A 22834-nucleotide genomic window follows, 5' to 3' on the forward strand; every position below is an offset into this window, starting at 1 on the left:
TACCAGAACGGAACGGTGTACTAAAAGTGAAGATGTTCTAAAACGTATTGTTTGTAGCGAAAAACTCGACGAATGAGGAATTTGACACATGGCTTCACAATGGTCGTCCACCACCAGAATACTGATATCAATCATTTATTTTATTTATATGCAGTAACTTTTTAACTTTATTAATTTTTTTACTTACACTAAATAGTATGAGGATTGTGAAAGATGATCAACATATTTATTTCTTCTTAGTTTTAGCGAAAGCATGCAGGTTGAAAATCCGACTACGGATTTTTTTTTGTTGAATCCGGATTTTTTGTCTCGGAGACAACCCCAAACAAAACATTTAGACCCGACGCCATTGATTGATGATAAAGGCGATCTTGCTAGACGGAAATAGCGGTTAGAGCGAGCACTTTGAGGTTTCGTATGGCATCGGGTCTAAATGTTTTGTTTGGGTAGTAAGGATGGACCAGCCGACTACGTGGTAAAATGGGTTTTGTAAACCAGTAAGGTTCAACACTCAATCAATAAAGTTAAACCCAAATGATTTCTAGGAAATTATCCATTTGAATTAAATTAATTTCCGTAAGTGCAGGTACTATTATTGGTATCAACACTTATTTAAAAGGTTTTCTATTTATAAAAGTATTTTCTTTGTATATCTGCTTGATTAATAAATTAATTTTAATTCGTTTTTAGTTTTAGATATAACCAAACTGAACTCTGTACAGTAGTCTTATCTACTATCAAACATATGCTAAAAGAATATCATATTCAACGGCTCGAATTACTCCAACGAAATGTTTTTTTTTTTTTTTTTAGATTCTGGAAAGAGACTTTTGTACAAACTACTGGGCGACTCCATTAATTAACTTGGTCTCATTCAGACTAGGCGCTGGCCCGGGGAAAGTCCAATCCCATACCTCCTCGCGGTCCCGGGCGGAGTGTAGCTAGATCCATCTAGATTTATCTAGAGTTTGCATACTAAATTGGGTAGTGGCAGTCCGGAGTTAACGTGGTTGTCCACGCGATCACGTTGCTCCAAACCGATATCGACAAGGCTCGCACGTTCGTTGTTTGTTTTCGGGGCTGGCGGACAATCCAATCTGATCCCTTAGTAAATTGGGGTGATACCCAATTGAAACGGCGTGAAGGCTAATGGTGCGTCCGTCTCCGTCCTATTAAAACTTAGCAAGTCTGCAGTAGCGCTCACTGTTCTGTCGCCGGGAATGACCGCTCGGCCAAGCTGAAGGTGTAGGTGTGCTCACGCCCTCTTTATCCCGACCTGGCTCTGATCGTGCTGCCTCATGAGGGCAGCACGACAACCCTCGCGTGGCCTCCCTGCTTGCATAGATAACCACGAGGTCATTATGGGAACTTTAACTTACAGGCAGTGATAGCGGATTGCAGTTTGGACCCATTCATTAATGAGTGACCAAATTCCACCAATCCAAAAACCGATGACTCGGTCCGCCTCTCGGGCGATCGAGTCTAGTGAGCCGGCCTCCCTCGCTCCGGCGGAGGAGGGTCCGGAGGTTCTGAGCTGCGAGGTTGAGGCCGAACCTCAGGGGCAGACACACGAGGTGTCTTACCTTGAGCTGTTTCGGACTTACGTGGAGTCCGCCAAGGATGATTCCCTCGCCATTGCCGACGCTATATTTCTGCGGGAAACCCTCACCGTGATGGAGGCGCTGTTTGAGGAGATAAATCACCTCAAATAGCAGCTTGCTAGACCCACTGTCGTGGTCTCAGAGGAGACACAGACAGAAGCGGGAAGCGAGCTTTTATCTAAGCGGTCTGAGGGGGTCGATAAAAGGATGGAGGCCGTGTGTGCTTGCACACAAATAGCACCACTCCCGGCGACCGCTCCCAAAAAGCAGAAGACCGCGAAAAAGGCAGTGGCACCACAGACGTCCCGAAAGCCACCTGTTGGGGTTAAAGCTGTAACCCAGCCAACAACAGGCAAGGCCAGTAAGACAGGCGCTCGACAGAGCAATGGTGCTACGCCGTCTGCTAGGGTGGCAGCTGACACCCGCAAAAAAGCAGGCCAAGCAAGCGCTGAGCCATCTGCGGAACAGGGGTTCGCAGTCCAGACGAAGAAGGGCCGGAAACCCAAGCCCAAGCCGGAAACCGCCGTCAAGGCAGTAAAAATGGCCGGGACTTCGAAGGGTACGGCGCCGCCGAGGCAGTCTACAGCTGCTGGGCCAAGGGGTCGACCGACTGCCTCTAACAGTCAACAGACCCAGCAACCCAAGCGCATCCCAAAGCCCCGCCCAGAAGCAATTCTGATCAGTGCGGGATCTGAGGGGCAGACATATGCCGACATTCTGAAGGGTCTCCGCGGGGCGGATTCCCTGAAAGAACTCGGCAAAAGTGTCAAGCGCATCCGGCGGACGCTAAAAGGGTCGCTGATCATCGAACTCGTTCCTGGCCGCAAGGCCAGCGAACACCTCGAGTCGGTGTGTGAGACCCTCGGCACCAAAGGGACGGCGAAGGCGTTGGCACCGACAGCAATGTTTGAGTGCAAATACCTCGATGAGGTATCAACGCCGGATGAGGTCTGTGAAGCCCTTAAGGAGCAGTTCGACGTGTCGATCTGCCCTTCCACCGTCAAGGTGAGAAAGGGATTCTCTCCGGGTACACAGAACGCGAGGTTCCGTGTCCCGCTTTCCTCGGCCAACTCTCTGCTGCATTCCGGGAAAATCCGCATCGGTTGGTGTATTTGCCAACTTCACGCGGTGGAGCAATCGCCGTCATGTTTCAAGTGCTTGCGCGTGGGACATGTGGCGAAATACTGCACAGGCCCCGATCGGAGCAAACTGTGTAGTAACTGCGGCAGCGAAGGGCACAAGCGTGGACAGTGCCCTAACCCTGCGAAGTGTTTGGACTGTAAAGGCCCAAACGCGTCGAAACATGCCACCGGGTCAATCCGTTGTCCCAACCGGCGTGTGAAGACAACTCGTGGGGCTTTGAATGCTTAAGGTTCTGCAACTAAACCAGAACCATTGTGCCACAGCAAGGCAATTGCTGTGGCAGCTGTCAGCAGAGCAACAAGCCGAGGCTTTACTTGTAGCGGACCCGTATTATGGATCTTGCGGGAACGGAAACTACTTGTATAGCGATGACAAGACAGCAGCTATAGTACCGACTGGACGGTTTCCGATTCAGGAGGTAGTTTCCACTAACATTAGTGGATTCGTGGCCGCTGTCATCAATGGCATCACAATCGGTAGTTGCTATGCTCCGCCGTCATGGACTCCTTCGGAGTTCAGAAGTTATCTCGATCGGTGGTAGCTATCTCCAACAGAAGTCGCATCATTATTGGTGGTGACTTCAACGCATGGTCGGCGTGTTGGGGTAGTGACATGAGCAAGAGAGGTGAGCCTCAGAAGCGCAGAGGGGACGAGCTCCTTACAGCGTTTTCCGGTCTCGGCTTAATCCCTCTGAACGTTGGTACTGAGAGTACCTTTGTTCGCCCAGGAAAGAGTTCTGTAATCGATGTCACGTTTGTAAGTCCGAATCTGGTCCGGGGTTCGACCTGGACCGTGTTGAAAGACTTCACTTACAGCGACCATCGGGCGATTAAGTTCTCGTTCGTTGGTGGCGACACGCGAACTACCAGTCGTTCTACAACAGCTGGTCCGCGAAGATGGTTGACCAACCGCTTCGACAAAACGGTTTTTCTGGAGGCTCTAATGTTCGAACTCAATCAAACCGAGATAACCGATGTGGTATCCCTCACGCGAGCCATCACTTTCGGGTGCGATGCAACAATGCCACGGCAAAGAGGTGAGGCGGGACGACGTCACCAAGCGTTTTGGTGGACGGCCGAGATCGCCGAACTTCGCCGCCAGTGTCTGCGATGCAGTCGTAGAGCTCAACGCTCATTCGGAAGTGAGTCACATGGTGAGCGCTTGAGGGATTACAAGTCTGCGAAGCGTACACTTAAGAATGAGATCAAACGCACGAAAAAACGGCTCTTCAGCGAACTCATAGAGATCGCGGACGAGGAACCGTTCGGAACTGTCTATCAGATCCTAATGCGTCTCATTAAGGGAAACCGCACACCCACCGAACGAGATCCGGCGAAGCTGCGCACTATCGTGCAAGGCCTATTTCCTTCGCATTGTGAAACAATGTGGCCGGTGTACCGAGTGGAGGGATGCCCTGCATCCACTCAAACTCGGCTCTCTTCGGATGCAATCAAGTCGATAGGTGAGAGACTTGTTGCAAAGAAAGCACCGGGACCGGACTGCATACCCAATGTTGCCTTAGCGGCAGCAATGCAGCACCACCCGGAGGCCTTTCTTACGGTTTACCAAAAGTGTCTGGACGAGGGAGTTTTTCCCGACATCTGGAAACGCCAGCAGCTTGTACTCATCCAGAAACCTGGGAAACCCCCAGAAGATCCGGGTTCATATAGACCAATCTGCTTGATCGACGGCCTCGCCAAGGGCCTTGAGAGAGTCATCGCTGACGATCTCAACGATCACCTTGAAAGTCATAAGGTGCTATCAGATCGGCAATACGGCTTCCGAGCCGGCCGGTCAACGGTAGACGCCATGCAGAATGTGGTGGAGATTGTATCTCCTGCTCGACGAAGGATCCGAGGTAATCTCCGATTCTGTGCAATGGTCACGCTTGATGTCAGAAATGCCTTCAACAGCGCAAGCTGGTTGGCCATTGCCGAATCATTACAGAGAGCCAAGGTTCCCGAGTATCTATACAATATCGTTGGTGACTACTTCCGTAACCGGGTGTTAATGTATGATACTGCGGACGGTCCAGTTGAACAGAAGGTGACCGCAGGCGTTCCACAGGGCTCGGTATTGGGGCCGACATTGTGGAACCTTATGTATGACGACGTTCTGTCGCTACAACTGCCCACTCGATGCTCACTGGTAGGCTTCGCAGATGATATCGTACTGATGGTAGAAGGAAATACCATCACGGAAGTCGAGGAATCAGTGATACGATCGTTGTCGATTATCGAACTCTGGATGCAGAGTGTCGGTTTAGAGTTAGCGCTGCATAAGACAGAGTATATCGTTGTCAGCTCCCATCAAAAGGAGCAGCGGTCCAGCATCGTAGTAGGCAATCAGGTCATACACTCGAAGCGGTCCCTGAAGTACTTGGGCATCATCTTTGATGATCGCCTCGAGTACCACCAACACATCTCGTATGTTGTTGAGAAGGCCACTAGAGTTATGACGGCACTTCTGCGCATAATGCCAAACCGATATGGGCCGCGGAGCAGCCGGCGCCGCGTAGTGGCCTCAGTAGTGTCCTCTATAGTTCGCTATGGAGCCCCTATATGGGGCTCAGCCCTACGCTTCGAGTGTCGGAAGCAGTGGCTAAGACGCCTGCACAAGACTGTTGTGCATCGGGTTATAAGCGCTTTCCGTACAGCCTCTCACGATGCGGCTTGTGTGGTGTCAGGCGGCTTGTGTGGTGTCAGGAATGATGCCGTTGCACATCCTCGTCGATGAAGAGGTGCGGGTATTCCTGAGAAGGAAAGAGTACCCAGCGCTCAGTAGTACTGCGCGAGCAGTCGAGCGCGAAGTCTCTATCCGGGCCTGGCAACAGGAATGGAATACTTCGCAGTACGGTCAGTGGGCTCGGAGGCTCATACCGGACATAGGTTCATGGATAGGCAGGAAGCACGGGGAAACCGACTTCTTCCTAACACAGTTCCTTACTGGTCATGGGTTTTTCAACCAGTATTTTGGGCGGATGGGATTCGCTGACTCAAGCGACTGTGTCACTTGTGGCCGCGAGGAAAGTCCGGAACACTTACTGGTTGAGTGTACGCAGTTTGCTGATGTACGTACTGAACTGGAGTTAGCGTTAGGAACTCGGGTCTCACCATCAAATATAATCCCCATTATGAGTTCCAACCAGGCCCTCTGGAGTCTGATACACAATGCTATCCGAGTCATCATGACTCGACTCCAACAGCGTAGCATCAGAGTTGACCGACGGCGCAGACGGCGACAGTAATGTTGGAACCCGCGCCTAGGTCCAGTTGGGGGTCGCTGTATTGGGAGCCCTTGGGCAACCGTACAGTGTTAAACCGTGGTGGCGGCTTATTGACCTAGGCTACCCCAGGCACAAAGTGCCTGGGACCCCGGGATCACAAGCTGTCGTTGCGGGTGAGTAGGCCATTCCTCTGTATTGGGCACGCCGACTATACGTCGACGGTCCAATTAACGAGGAATGGACGTGATCATCTCGAACGCCTGACATCTAACCCTTGTCATCGTGCGGTGCCGTTGGGGTCTGATAGCGTCGATGTACTCACATCGGCAGCTACTCAAAGTACCCAGCAGGCCTATTGCTGACGTAATGTCTTAACGGACCAACCGGCATAGGTTCTGAGGCCTGAGGAGTTTTTAGTCCGTAGGCGCTTCGGCGAATCGGGCAGTTCCCTGGGTGTGGTGCCTCCTGCATACGAGCAGGCGTCCTTGGCTAAGGACGTGGGTTCTCTATGAAGATTCTCTCCTCCGACAATCCAAAAGAAAAGAGACTAGGCGCTGTAGTACGTTGAACTTTTCTGCTGCAACTGCTTTTGGGCCAAACTATGTGGTCAAAATGAGTTTTCGAAAGGCTACATTATAATTTTGGCGTTTTTAGCGAAACATATCGGAACAAACTGTCCAACATTCCATACAAGAATTGCGCCTACAGCAGGCACATTTGTCTGCTGTTGTAAGCTTTTGTAAAATGAATCTTCAGTGTAGTCAGGATGTATGAAAATGTTGCTGATTGTGTTCTATCAGACATAACCACTATGGAAGAAAGACCACTGAAACAATCCAATCGATTAAGCTCCCTGAATATCATTAAAGAATAAAATGTTCCCTTGAACTATAAATTTGGATACACTTATTACCTTTGAAGGAATTTTATTGTTGTCGAGCCATATACAAGTGTGTACAACGGTGCTTGGAACGAAAAAGAAAATCATGGCAAAAACATGAAGAATTAGATGAAATATTTCACTCGATTGTTTCTTACTTAATGGGTTTTCGAGCTTCAATAATGCAATGTTATGATGATGATGGTGTTTCATTATAATTAGGATGTTGCACCATACGATTCACTTTGAACGGTTCGATATCCTTCAAGATATCCGCGTACATAGCGAACTGTGATTACTGGGATTTTTTTTGACAAAATAACCACTGTTGCATTGCCGTAAATATTGTTATTTTTTTAAAATTGACGATTATTAAAATTGAAGCTACGAGAGTACGCTTCAAGATTACCAACATTACATGGCACAGTTTGCTGGAGCAAGAAGGATATTCTGCGTAAGTAATATACCATTACATGCTACTGTCTTATATTTTGTAATACCCACCATCGCCGGTACTTCTTGTAACAATCTACCGATTTCGTCCTCTTCTGAAGCTTGTCACTTGTTACGTTGACTAAAACCTGATATCGAAAGAGATTCACCTTTGATGCCCATGAATAAACTTCTGATAAAAACTCGCGAAACAACACTCGTATGAACAGGCCAAAAGGAATTTACCATTTTCTGTTACACCTCCGTATTCAGGAATTAATCTCTAATTCCTGACTAATTACCAGCTACACTGCACTAATGTAACTAAAACGAGGATAACGATGATAATAAAAATGGACAACGTCATTTCGACGTTCGACGAATACTGAAGCTAAATATTCCGATAAAAACTACATAAGAATAAGATAAAAAAAAACTAGTTTTTTTCGTGTGGCTATGAACTTAACAATGAACTTCATGAACTTATTATCAAACTGTTCTACTGTTATATGTTATTATCAAATCTGCGGAGTTTAGATGTTCGTTTTGACGATTTACTAATCCGAGCTTCAAATGTATTGGCCAATTACACTTATTTAAATCAAAAACATACTGATGATTATCAAACAGTTAGAATAGCATAAAATCGGCTATCGCATTACTTAAAACTGTTTAAATTAAATACGGTAACTTAATTAAACATTACACTCGCGTGTACGTTACACAAACCAACGAGCAAATTTGCGCCCGTTGCGTTAGTAGGGGAATGATCGACTGCCGAACAAAGTCAGTTCTTCTCCGAAGACCACTAAACAGTGCGCTTTCGGGGAGTGACCAAAAGATCGTATAGATCATGGATGAGAAATTCACACAAGCCTCTGTTATTGAACATGCTTACTACGCCGTATCATGTGTGGGTCCAGAAGGCGCAAACTTTTGCAAACCTATCTCGGAGCGGTCTACTTCTATTTGAACCGAAAAAAAGCTCCAACTTCGTAAGATAAAATGGTAAACCCTGAATTGGGACCGATTAAGCATGTTGTAATATTAACAGTGGTTTAGCACTGATTTATTAACACGACAGTAATCAGCCATTTTTTTACATGATAGTAGTACCCGCTGTTGTATTTAGTAATAGCGTTGGTTTCACACGACATCACTAGTCCAACATCCCATCCGGATCAATCCTTCGTGCGCTTGACTAAATATCCATTTAATGGAAAGTCAAAGCAAGTCATACAAAGCCAGCAACGATCGGTCTAAGATCTCTTTATATTGTTGTGCCGATAAAGAAGAATTATCGGGACAGATTCCATGTAGGCCATTTCCTCAAATACAGATTGGACTTTGTATAATTAAAATAAAAATTAGTTACAAACCATCCTATAAATAAATTCAAGTCAATCACGGCAAATTTATTTTCATCACTGCTCGTCACTGCCCTGTCGATTTACAGGTCGTTGCGTACAATTTTATCCACTGGGAGTTCAATCGCACACAAATTTTCCTTTTGATTGCTACACTACATTGACGTACAGAGGACGCTACTGTCGAAAGCGTGTTTTCAGCGGGAAACTGCAACAGCCGCATGAACTACATTCAAATAAATAAATCGTCATTTAAATTTTTTACCATTTTCGAATATAAAAACTGGTTGCAAACATTCGTACTTCTCGATTGTTCAAAGAAGAACTTTTATTGCGGTTAAAATTTTATGCTCAATATTCGATAGCGATTAATGTAAATATTACAACATAGCTGGTTAAAAATCTCATGTGTGTGTCTTTTATCATTTTCCTTCCTGTGGTGGCACTTTTACAGAGCGCTCAACTGCTATAACTAAATAGTTTACACGTGAGCAATTATTAAAATATACGACTTTTCATAGCTTAGCTCCTGATTGGCCGTCCATTTGGCCACCATATTCGAGCATCTAATATGATCCGAAAGGCTAATACAGTTAAGGCGCATCTGTTTGCGTAGGCCACGATGTTCTCTCTTGCACGAGGTGCGGAAACTTTGCATCAACAATAAGGCAACCTAAAATGCAGCACCTGCAATCGTTGTAAGCACGTTGTGCGTAATCTGGCTAGCCTAGGGCTTCTTTTTAGTACAATTACCGCTGGGTAATAGCAAAATACTGCTGGAAACAAAACACTTTCATCACATTCGTGGATACTCAGCGCGTACGATTATCGATTATTGAGATACAGGATGTAAACATACAGCTCTCTAACAGCCGCTGCTACTTATTCTTCCTCTTAACACCATCATCTTCACCACTATCATAACCATTAAAAGCTTACGGTACTAATGGAACGTATTGGTACAATTTTAGCTTCCTTAGTTTTGTACGACCGGCGGAAGTGAAGGGAAAAAGTGTGTGAGTGAGAGAGATTAGTGATTCGTTTCTTTCTTTGTTGGGTGCGTACCTTACGAGATTTGTGCATTCAGAGCCAGAATGGATGATCGTTCTCAATTCCAATTCCATCCACGTACGGGAAGATGCACTATACGGTGCTAGATCTGCTACCTATCGGCACTACCCTCCTTCACGTTGACAACGATGATATTTTCGTCTGCATCGGACACGTAGAATCATAACGTCGTATCGACATTGCTGTTACTGTCAGACGTCGGACCATCGGGCGTGTTTTGCGGGGCTTTCTTTTCCGAACCTTCCAGATCACCCGTGCTCTTGGTAAGCTCATCGAGCAGCATATCGGCATCGATCAGTCCCAATACAGCCTGCTTGCTAATCGAACGAGCCAGCAAGCGTGTCTTTCGTTCCAGTTGTTCCTTTTCCGTTTCCACGTTCTCAAACGTTGTAGTCACGCGGTCCGTTTCATCGACCATACCACGGAGCGCCGTCGAGGATGCAACAATCGGAACGGCATCCGGATCGGTTGGGCTTAGTGGCACATAATTGTGTTCGAATCGGCCCGTTTCCGGTGCCGAAGCCGAAAGCATCGTGTCTGGACCAGGTGGTGTCAGCTGCGTAGGGAATCCATGAGCCACCGAGGATTGAGTCCGGTTGTAAGCTTGTTGCGGTACATCGACCGGTTCGCTAGGCTTTGGTGGACCATGCTCGAACAAACTGGCCGCCGTTGGCCGAGAATCATTATTGCCCTGCATCGACGTGATGGTTAACTGTTCGTCCACCTCTTCGATCACCTGGTCCGTTATGCGCATGCTACCCATTGCCCGATCGGGAATTCGACCACCGGCGAGATTCGTCGAACTGGCCGAACCAGGAAATTTGAACGGCACCGATCCAGTCGCATCCGGAGTGGCACTATTCGGGCGACTCGATTCGTCCTTGCTGAAAAATCGCTTCAGCGCTGAGGTAACAGTGTTGACACGGGACATCGTGCCCGCCACACTAGCCAGACTGGTGGCCGAGCTGCCACCACGATAGATGGGTTTCTCGTACGTATTAAAGTGTATACCACTTACGTTATCATCCATCTGCAAAGCGTACAAAATATTGCAAATTATTGTCTATAAACCGACAATGTTCCAGAAAGAGGACACTTTTCGAAACTAATTGTGAAATGAAATTCTAAAACTATGACAGCAAACAAAGTGGAACATTTGTAAACTATTCATTTTGAAATAGAATCTGGTTACACTAAAAGTTATAAAGACTGTGTAACATCATCGTACAAGCTCATTGTACCGGGTAATGCTATCTTTGGCTGTTTGTTTGTTGACATTTCACAAAGTTTTCGAAAGAATCCGCTTTTCAAAATATTCAGTAGACAAATGTTAGTGCCAGGATAAAGTATTACTTTTAGGAGCGATCAACTGCGACCGTGTTCGCAATTCTTTTAAGGAATAGGTGTATAGGACAGGTGAATGCAGAAAGAACCTTATGTCACGCTGGTGTTGTTTAGTAGATAATTGATATTGAACCCTTACATCATATATGTATTATTCATTAAAATTTTGACAAGAAAATATGTTATAATTAGTTGTAGCTGACAGATCAGTCGTTAAGAAGAGTTAGATTAGCTTAAGAGGAGTTATAAAACTATTAGTACCATTGTCGTTAGTACCACTAGCCACCGTGCAGTGACATAAGCAACCTTCTGCACGAGGAGCTTTCAAATTCCTTTCCAGATTAGTAAGCGAGTGCAATCGAATTAGGGTGCATCCGTACGATACATCGCGACGATCGTTCGGCAATTTCTTACGAGCATAACATTTTTGAGGGCCGCCGCCATTCATCGTTCGTGCCAACAGGCTTGGGCTGTGGTGAGAGTGATAGCTATCGAACGGTAACCGATAACCGCCATCTATACGATACGTGATCAGGAAAAAGAGACTATAAAGTGCCATCACCGAGGTAATTAAATTGAAACCCCGCTGCTCAGTATTTTGTACCATATGTTTAGAGTACATAGGCGTCATAATAAGATGGAATAATCGTGACAATCGCACTCGTTTGCTAACCTCATCGTCGTTGGGATTCGCGGGGAAGTTATACTCAACCGCTTGGTTCTGTTTACCGACCATTTCATCGATGCGGACGGCCGTTGGCACTACCGGGATGACTTCGGCCTCTCTCTTCTTCACCACGATGTCGGCTGTTGAGGGTTGTGGTGGTTCCTCGCGAATTTCCGCCGACGCCACTGTGTGCGGCAACTCGGTCGGGAAGATTTCGTCCCAGTACTGATCCTTCAGCAGTTCGGGATGTTCGTGATGCATTTCGTCCACGATCAGATAGGAAACCTGCAGGTTACGATCGACCATCCAGTTAACCTCAAAATCGTCATCGTCCTCGCCGAACGGATTGATCAACGATTCGGCCACCTTCAGCCACCCCATGTAGAAGAAAAATTGCAACGTGGTGAAGATCGGGAAGTACTGGTCGATCTTGTTCACCACACCTTCGCCAAGCTCCTTCGTTTCTACCCACTGTTGACCCATAACCGAGGTAAGGAAGTAGCTGTACACGGCAAGCGTCACCACCTGCGTGTACACAAGCGGCACACTGATCGTGTCGTACGATATCAACAGTCCACACTGGCCGCGAAACTTGTTCAGCTCGTCGATGATCGTCTTGGATGCGAAATCATCCCTGCAGCGACCCTCCTTACGAGCACGGGTCACAATGCTTGCCGCCCATACGATCGGCAACCAGTGCTTCGAGTGACGCGGGAACTTCTGATTCAGATGGGACATGATGGTATGCTCGTTCTCGTTCAACAGACCGGCCTCCACCAGATGTTCAATGGTCGGGAAGCGTTTCTTCACCCGCGGTGAAATGTTCGTCAGCACCATCGTGAGACAGAGACAGACATAGCGCATGATTGTACGTCGCATCACACGGCCCCGTTCATCCTGAAATCAGTGAAAAAAAGGTGCAAACGTTACTACCATCGACCGCTAATCTCAGTCAGAACTGACCGTATTTGTTCCACCCGACCGGTACGTAAATATTTAACAACAATTAACGAGACATTGGCCCATCTGACACTAATATCCTGCGATAACATCAAATCGTAATCGGATACCCCGCCTTAATGTTTTTCGCTAATAATGCCGACCGTTTCGCTTCTATCGCGAGAGGTCATCCACCATCTAACGCACGATGGACTGAGGCTAATCGGTTTGTAATCGCAGGGAGAATTCTATTACTGGTTAATACTAATATTATCCTCGGCACAGCTGTTTGTGAGCATCACAGTCGAATCAACCGGTAACCGGAATCGAATGAACAAACATCAACTACGACGAGACAACCCTTTCCGTGGAGGTGGGAGCGTAAATTATTGATTTGACACCCGATGCAAGTGGTACGGAAAGAATATTAACATGGCGCCCGCAGGACTGTAGGAAATCTTTCCTTTACATGTTTCTCCTCGTCCTGTGCAACCTTACCTGACCGTGAATGTTGGCACTGACAAAGACGGCAATAGGGTCCGGCCAAGGAATGCTTGTGTACTGGTTCCACCAGCGCGTCATTACGATGGTAACGTAGAAACCGAGCACGAAGGAAAGCGGAATCAGATTGCTGTACGTAGCGCAGTACTTGACGATTTCCTCGAATATCCTAAAACGACAACAATGGAACAGATTAAGGATGCGTGGCGATGTTTTTGGCCAACACCAATACTGTACCGTTTTTGATCCTCTGATAATCCGAGGCGGTAGGTAACGTTGAGCACATAGTATAGAAGCAGGAAGCACGTTAAGTCCAGCCATACTAGTTTATAAATACTACCGCGCCATCTGTAAGTGAAGGAAGAAGGGAAGGACATGTTTAAATGATCTATATTTTATTGCACGTGGATGTTGGATATCGTCTAGGCCTGGTAAAGTAAGTCTCTTTAACAAATTTAAATTTTCTACAGAAATTCGACTAATGCGAATTTTCTTTGCGGAATAATAACCAAAATAATATTTAAGGATTTCTACATACTTTGAGCATGGTAGTGTTGTGTGGGGGTATGTTTAAAGAAATCCTAACGCAACGTTACAAAAGTTGCTTTTAGCGGCATCTATCAACTATCATGTCTCGTAAAATTAACATAAGGTTTGCGAACTGATACTTAATTCAACGATCATTGGTTTTATCGATGCTTTGGATATTCTTTTTGTCATTGGTCTATCAATACATCTTCGCGCCACTTTAGCAGTGAAAGCATATCTTATTCTGAATGCGTGTAATTTCGTGCAGTCCGTTTATGTTTCCGTTCCACCTGTTCCTGTCTTGACGGCTTAGCATACATTAATTCGAATGTTTTGTTGAAATTAAAAGAGATGTTGAAATATCTCTTAGAATGCGTTAACCAATTACTTTTCCAACTATTTTCATTTTATTCTTCTGTTTCACAACATGATGTGGTATTGGTAGCGGCGTCAGTCTTTACACGACAGGTCCGAAACAAAATCGCATCCAGATCGTTCTCCCGTAGCTAAGATTGACTATCCGGCTACGTGGTAAAATAAATTGATACAGCCTGGCCGTTCTAACCAGTTGTAACAAAACCATTTTGGAAATGCGACAATATGTGTCTTCCGCTCTATCTAATATTATTTATATATTAAATAGGAAAATTGTAGAATTTTCTTACCAAATATTTGATGTCGAGCCTTGCTGAATTATCCGTAAAAATACCAAAACAACTACTTTCATCCGGACATTGTTCCGAATTGTAGGTTTCAGTGCGTACGTCTCGACAGTATGAACAAGTGTAATTTCCTCGCGTGTTTTGCGTGTGACATAATGGAAAACACACGATGCCAACCGTCAACAATTTCCCATGCTTCGAAGGTCTTGGTTTAAAACAGGCGAATTGACCATGGAACCGGTTTGGTCGAGAAACCGGCATATGAATCAACCAGCGCACAGCGAATATAGGCTAAGTTTGCGTTGATTGTGAGAGCCGGGGCTGCTACAAATGACCAATCAAAAAGGCAACAACTCTGCGAAGATAGTTCGAGAGAAGTGGCCAAGGTTTGAATAAAATGCCGGTTTCATTCAGTTTAGCGGATCGTTTAAAAAAAGAGTCCTAATAAAACATTGAGATGGAAATTCAATTTTAATCAGCACAGTAAAAAAATGCATGAGCTCAAAGATGGGTGAAACCCTCATAAATAAGCTAGAAAAGCTATATTTTCGATAAAAAAAACTACTTCCATAAAAGTCAGAATGACCTACAAAGTATTACTCATATTACGGTACGATTTTAAGCCGGAAACAGCATATTTTTCTGCGGTAAAAATGAAATGCTTCCCTCAACTAAGTGTTACGCTACGGCAATTGTTGCTTGATCTTGAACCTATTTATTGTTTACATGCAACCTTGTTGTGATAATGTATGCACCAAGTCTGATGCAAGTTCTGGCAGAGATTTATATACAGTTCTTTCCAAAATTTTAGGACCATCCCGATGTGACTTTTTATACGGAAATATTATCTATTTATGACACAAAACAATAAAAATAATAAAATTAAAATGTGTTAAATGTTTAGACAACAAGAGCATCCATTCAAACTGGACCAGACATTTAATGTACTTGAAAAAATAATTACAATGAAACATAACATTATGAAACATTTTTTGCAACCCTTATCTTTGTATGATTCATGCATACACAAATTCCGAACGCCTTATATGTTACGTTGAAATTCGGGCAAAACAACGAAATAGCATCTCCTGATAAGACACCTGATGAAAGATAACTTAACACACTTTCAAGCAGCAACTGTCTCCTGCAAGTCTGCGTTCATTAAATTTGTTTGTCTTCGTTTATTTTCAATTGCCTAGTCGTAGATCAAACAAACCTTCATTTGAAAACATTAACACGAAAGTTAGCAACGACTGTAACGCCCCTTTGCACATATTTTGATATAACTTGAATATATTAAATACATATATAATATGTATATATTCAATATTTGTGAATATGTTTTAAAACATTGATGTTGAAATACGCGCTAGGATGCTGGCTGTCAACCGGTCACACTGCAGTCTGAGGAAACTTCTCCACTCAAAACACCTGTCGCGACGAGCGAAGCTGGAACTACATAGAGCCTATATAGTTCCAGTACTTACATACGCTTCTGAAACATGGACTTTGTCCAAAGCTGACCAAACCCTTTTAGCCGTGTTCGAGAGGAAGATGCTCAGAAGGATTTTTGGTCCCGTATGTGTGGAAGGACAATGGAGGAGCCGCTACAATAACGAGCTCTGTGAGCTGTATGGTGAACTTACCGTCGTACAGCGGATTAGACGCCAGGCTCCGGTTGGCTGGTCACGTCATGAGAATGACACCAGACTACCCAGCCCCTAAAGTCCTGTTAGGTCGTCCACAAGTAAATATGTTTTAATGAAGCCATACAGTACAATTAAAATATGCTAATCTTATCATAAACGCAACCAACTTATTTACCGACTTGACATGGTGATTACACCAACAAGAATAAGTCGGTGGAGAACCGCAATGTGCAAGGGAACTGTTCCACGTCCTGAAGCATTAATTATGCTTGTCTGCACATTCGCTTGACGCGTATGATAAAGTGCAATTGGCATCCACATTATGCAGATAAACTTCACATTGCAGCCTCCGACGGCATATGGTTATCGATGCAAAAAATAAAAGGATGAATATTCTTCTTCAACTCGTAACACACCCATCCGATTGAACCGTAAGAATTGATGATGCTTCTGTAGGACAAAAATAGTAGCATTAGTGATGTTACTAATTTTCACACCTCCACATAGAGGACTCTCAGGAAAACGAGTTGGAAAACCAAGATGAGTAAGCTGGTCAAGGTGATAATTGGACATGAAGTCATCACGAAAGACGCTGACTGAAAGTGACCGAGGGTCAAAATTTGTCCATTAGAACAGTTTCTTGCGTCGGCGAACAAGTCAAGGTATAAGAAGCGAGTTGATTGAGCACCTACATAAGCGGAACATAGTGTTGATTTTCTGATAAACGAATTACAGTGATAAGGAGTACCTGCTAGTTACGTTCTACTGGTTTCTAACACTGCGAGCTGTGTTCCGTGCACTTACCTCACGAGCAGCTTCAGGAAGCAACCAAAACCACGGCAGGTGGCCACCTCTGCTGTATAAGTTACCGTCATGGTGGGGAAGTTATTACACCTTATGCTTATACTATACTTTACACACTAGCAAGCACTCTCCGGAGTGTGAAAACAATTGACACAAGCTTGCGGCACTTTTGCGATCGCGACACACTAAGACGAGATCAATTCACTGGCTTCCGTTAATTACATTTCTTTACAGTTGTGATGCGCGTTCCATCTGTTGCTGTTGTGTGGATAGAAAATATATGTTTACTAATATATCGGTTATGTTCACCTCGATGTATGGACTTATGGAATCACGCATACAATATCGTCTCGCACACAAGTCACTAGTTTGTTTCCCTTCCAAAACTGCCTAAACTTATGAATCAACACAACACGAGAAGTGAACGCACTGCTGGACCTTATTCGTCTGTGATAGTCTACGAATGCTACACACATCCGGGCCGACGTTCTTATGACTGACCATTTTTGTGTTCCATCACTAACATACAGATTCGCCATTAGCATTACCCTTCGCTCTAGTCATCCCTTCCCAATGGAGCGTGATGAACTTATTTAAACAAAAAGACAGTGCCAATTTTCCAAACACACTAAATAAGGTCGAATGATTCGTAGAGGTGTGACAGGGGCCCGAAACAGAAAAGTATTTATTATCCCCTGCGGCTTGAGACGTCAATCAAATGAGACATTAATTAAAAGGTGCGGCTTGTAGAGGAATTTCGAAAGTCAAACTATATCATTCGGTAATTTAAGAAGTGTCTTTCTCATCGTAGATCCATTTAATATCGTGAATTCAGCATATTTACAAAAAAATTATGTATGCTACACGCATATAACCCAACCCCCAATATGCACATATCAATAAAAAAAAATTCAATAAATAGCTGGTGCAATGACCAGCATTGAATGGTAAGGACAATTCGCAAAAATAGCTATTTCCTTCTAATGTCTATGGAACCATTAACACAATTAACTTTCGTACGCCTTTGTAGAAGTTATTCAGCAAGGGGTTGTTTTTGAGAGACTCTTTCAGACACCTCCAATTCTTTGAATATAATTTGTTTAACGCTCACGCATAATGAATGGCACCCCGACACAAACGTTTTATGTTTTGGGTTTTTTTATGTATCGCGTTCTTACCATTCATCTTACCATGACCTCAAACCAAATGCGAGCCAAATTGTTGTATCGCCGAAGGCACAACCGTTCACCCTTCGAAGGGTTCCAGCAGAGACTAAAACAGAAGTGACGTGCTCTTACACTTTGGTATGCACAATGTTGAAGTTAATATAAAATGAAACTGTCGATTACACAACATCAAATAACAATCTCTAATCCAAAGCGGTAGCACCCACGTGCCAATAGAATAACCTATGGTAGGAAGTCGATGTCGTTTATGCATTCTTCAATGGAAAAAATCACAAGGAAATTGCAGTACACACGGATGAATACACTATCAAATGATAATGATTATTCATCAAAACTTCCCCTCCCTATTTTCTACCCAACGATCAGACAAGAGTGAAGGCGTAACTTTTCCGACTAGCTACCTTTTCATTTGCTGCTACAAAAATTGATCACGTTGGGCACTTCCTGTTCCATTTTTCTTCGCATCATTTTGGCTTGTGGTTCATGAAAAGCGTCGCATAAGAGAAACCGTTGATGGTGTTGATGATGATGACCAGCCACAAGCACACTTCGGTCGTAAATAATATACGCTTCCATACGTCTACTTGGTGCTCTGTCATTTCACTACGACAGTGTGATTTTGTCTTTCAATGCAAAATCATTTTGCTATAGAGTAGCTTCATCGTTTCAGTTGTGGGACACAACCGTTCTATTCGCCACAATTTCCACAAAAATATCATCATCGTCATCCCTTTGGCTGGCGTTGATTGCGACCCCTACGAACCCCTCCAGCGAGCGTCACTGATCGCGTTTTTGTGAACGCTCACCAGAGTTCAAGGTCTTTTCGAGGGGTGTGTGTGTGTGTGTGTTTTTTTTTTGTTGTATATTGCTAAGGGACGAGAGAATTAATCAATTCCGCTCAAAAGCATGGACGTCGAAGCTTATGTGTGGCTTCACACGCGAATTATTGCTATGTTTGAGCGGATGTCCCCAAAAAGAAATATATAGCGGACGTTTAATAGTAAACCGTAATAGTAAACACCAAAATGCATAAATAAATAAAGCTAATGCATCAGATGAGCTAAGGAATCAGATTTTCCCTATGATTCCTTCAATATGCAGCAACATGATGCACATATTTCAGAGAAGTAGAACATTGACGGAATTTATTAGAACGTGTTTCTCCGTTTCTCTCTTTCTCTCCCTCGTTTCGATGTGCAATGCGCATCGTACTAGATCGGCAAAGTAGTTGCCGCGTTGCGATGGGAATGCCGCCTTGGTCAGTCATACTGTTTTAATTATGGCTGGAAATAATTATCAACCTTCCACGTCTCAGTTCACATTCACAACCTGCGCTGCACAGTCGTGTCGTGATGATTTAAAAAGAATAGTTTCTTCCTACGATCAGGTGTTGGCATAAGTTTTAACACTGATACTGTAAATGTTATAATTTATCGATTGTTGTTAAAATGCAAACAGATATAAAAATGATTTTTTTTATCGGCAACAATAACCAGAAGAGATACGTGGTCTAACGGGCCTCTGACATTCTTGGCTTTCTGTGACCTTATTTACTCGTAGCTGGATAGTTAGTACTGCGTAAGGGGGATTGGTCCGGATGGGATTTTGGTCCAGTCAGTTAGTAAAAATACCGGCGCCTCTACCATCATGCCACCGGGCCTCCGCTACATGTTAATGATTAATGTTTATTAATTTATTTGTCCAACGAGGGTGGAGACTATTTTAACAAATATGTTGATACATACAATGACAAAGACGCTTGAAGCGAGCGAGTTTCGTGCAGAATTTAACTGAGTCTAGAGGTTGTACGAGAAACAACCAAAGATAGCCAATTCACTAGTGACTGTTCGTCGTTGATTCCTAGTAGTAGTCCTGCTATAAATAAAATCTGGGCCCTGTCGCGCCTTACTTCTAAGGTCATAACTTGGATTCATATCACTACCAATTCTTCTTTTCTCTGGAAAGCAGATTATGTATTATTTCTCCTTTTTTGCAAATCGAATGCACTATAGTATTAAACAATCTCTCCCGCTAAATGCCACTTCAAGCTAGCTAATGAACCGTTCGGCCGCCGCCAAGCACCGTTTTGTGGCAGTTTTCTTGAACAATTACTATAATGTCTCACGCTTTGTATGCACCATTTAAACCCCCCTAGCTTACTGACATGAGCTGCACTGCGTGCACACTTCCGTGCATTGCAATCGGTGCATTGACGCAAATTGTACAAAACCTTGCGGGTGGGTTACTGCAAAAGTACTAAGCAGTTTTTGACATTTTTAAAAACCCAGCCCATTAAACGAAAGCTAAACCGATTAAAGCAACGTTGGCAAGATACGCTTCGCTAATTTTGCACCCTAGCTACATGAAGCGGACGAAGTTTTACGCTCGGCAGTGTATGAAGCTATGTTTATTTATATAAAAAATAACTTATCATCCCATCCTTCTCCGCCTTTAGACAGACAGCTGGACGGCGGCTCAAGCATCTCACAAAGAAGGGAACCTCATTTGTTCGTCTCATCAGCGGATTGGCTATGATGGTTTGTGCGAAAGCGTTTGCAATAAAAATGGAAACATGCCACTTTTATGACACGATTGCTTCGATGCATTTTCTTTTTCGAAGCATCGCGTTTGCTTTGTACTGTATGCCCGAAGGGGGTGCGTTTTGTTGAAGATAGCGCATCATTTTACTTTTTTTTTTTAAAGTAAGGAAACTTTCTTGATCTACTTGAGAGAACAACATTCCTCCCGTTCAACGGATGAAGCTCGAGTTTCGAGCAATACCAAGATTGTCATCGGAACAAATGACTGCGTTTCACATGCACAAACCCCCAAAAACGTAGCAAAAAAACCTTCTTGTATCACTTTTACGACCATTTTGCTTGAACTCGAGATTGGCAAACGCTAACCGAAGCGTAGACACCGCCGCGTCCAAACGAAACCCGCGACTCATCATGGATCAACGAACGCGCGCGCGGCATTTGACTTCCTCTTGGGATACCGGTTTTGCTGAATTTTATTGCGTCAAAAATTCTGACCCCTTCTCTTTTTTTTGGAAGTGGTTGGGCTACGCTGATGTCATCTTACTGGACGCTTCCGCTGCCGGGTAATACAGTTGTTCTTCCGTTTGCAATCGCCACTTTTGATCACGTGCAAACATTTATCACTGCACCGATATCTTTCACCACCGTTACTTTACACACTTGCTTTTATCGTCTGAAATAAAATCACAGCTCACATAATGCTAGTCACAAAACCCGAATCCCGGCAATCAGGAACCAACGGTATGATAATTCTTGCAAGATTCCGCAAACCAAACCCCCACACACCTATATCAACACAAGCAGTTTTGCGGGCTCTATTGAACAGCAACAATTACTATCCTTCCTGAGCAAACCACTACACTATCGCACAAATCCAAGCGTGCTGCGAGCAAAACCGAGATTCCGACAGTTCCATCAGATTACAGCACACTTGAGCTGGGCAGTTTTTTTTTTTTTGTTGGGATCTTCCAAATGGTGAAACGGGTACAAGTGATAAACACAAACAATACGCAATGATGCAGAACGCTGCACTCCGCGGCGACCTTCCTTAACTTTACCTTTTGTACCCTACTGACGCACCGTAACCGCCCGATATGAGTGCTGAATGCCGAATGATTGCGGTAAAACAACTTGCCACGAAATGGGTGCCGCGAACCGCGGTTTTTGTTTATTTTTCCCCTGCGTCAAGCGACGTGATGGAACTCACCAGGTCCACACGTCAAACAATCATCGTTTTAGCGTTAATTTGGACCACTTTTTTAATGGATAGAGCACAAAAATAATTCTCATGAATTGGATTGTGCCACTAATTATTACTCCTACAACACATTTACTAATCTTCGTACCTTTCTTCCGCAGCCGCAATCACCGCACCGCAGTCAACCAAAAAACATGCGAAATGTGTGAAGTTACAGTTGTAACGCTCAGTAACGTTATTTTTTGTGTAGACTGTTGTTTATCACAACGAAAGTTCTTTTCTAATTTAATTCTTTCTTTAATTTCTTTACTTTAATAGTTAAATCCTATACAAAGAAATCAAAAGCGTTTGTCATTCCATAATAAAGCATTATGAATGTATCATTCCTTTTACTGCGAAACGTCATCGTTCGGATTTGCCGGTTCGTGTCACTTGTTGTTCTAAATGCGTGACCACGGCCATAAAAGTTTTCTCTTGCGTATAGATACTTGATTATAGAATCATCAATGACTCGACATGTGTGAATTTTTATAGCTTAAAGAGACTGAATTCCAAAGGAATTCTTTCGTCCCTGTCGACAAGTTTGATGATGAGTGCCAAATAGTGGAGCTCGTTATATTCATAACGGCAGTTTTTGTTACATGGCAGGTTGTAACGGAATGTGAGTGTTCGATAGCTGTCATTGAGCAGTGTTGCCAAATGTAATACTGTCGTTTCTCATTTGTTCATTTTGTAATTTTGAAATTGTGGTAAAAGTTTTATCTAAATTTTTAACTTCATTTTTTGTTTTAGAGATTTAAATTTAAAATATGGGTTGATTCCGGAAACCCAAGTAACAATTAAAAGAACAATACAGCAAAATAAAATCATCTTGCTCGTAACTTTGATGTAAAACCTAGTTAGCAGCAATTGAACTTGATAAGAATGATTGACATAGAACGAATTCACAACACATCTGGTTTGGATTCAATTCCAGAATGTACCGATTCCATCATACCGAAAACATACTATTTGCACTAATCGTATACCTTCTAGTCTTGATAAGTATGTGCATAATGGATGAAGCGTATTGCTGTCACTCATGGGTGGATACAA

At 43.9% G+C, this 22834-nt stretch overlaps 1 protein-coding gene across 1 annotated transcript; it reads right to left on the bottom strand.

Annotated features, from left to right (window-relative positions):
- Positions 1 to 9880: 9880 nt before the first annotated feature.
- LOC128715727 (bestrophin-4-like) lies at positions 9881 to 16885 on the bottom strand. The gene is made up of 5 exons (XM_053810642.1): positions 16815 to 16885; positions 13409 to 13519; positions 13169 to 13340; positions 11738 to 12628; positions 9881 to 10750 (listed from the first exon to the last, which is right to left on the bottom strand). Exons 1-5 carry the CDS (start codon positions 16883 to 16885, stop codon positions 9881 to 9883), a joined length of 2115 nt encoding a protein of 704 aa, XP_053666617.1.
- Between the last annotated feature and the right edge of the window lie 5949 nt (positions 16886 to 22834).

Source organism: Anopheles marshallii, chromosome 2 (genome assembly GCF_943734725.1).
Source record: "Anopheles marshallii chromosome 2, idAnoMarsDA_429_01, whole genome shotgun sequence".
NCBI classification, from domain to species: Eukaryota; Metazoa; Arthropoda; class Insecta; order Diptera; family Culicidae; genus Anopheles; species Anopheles marshallii.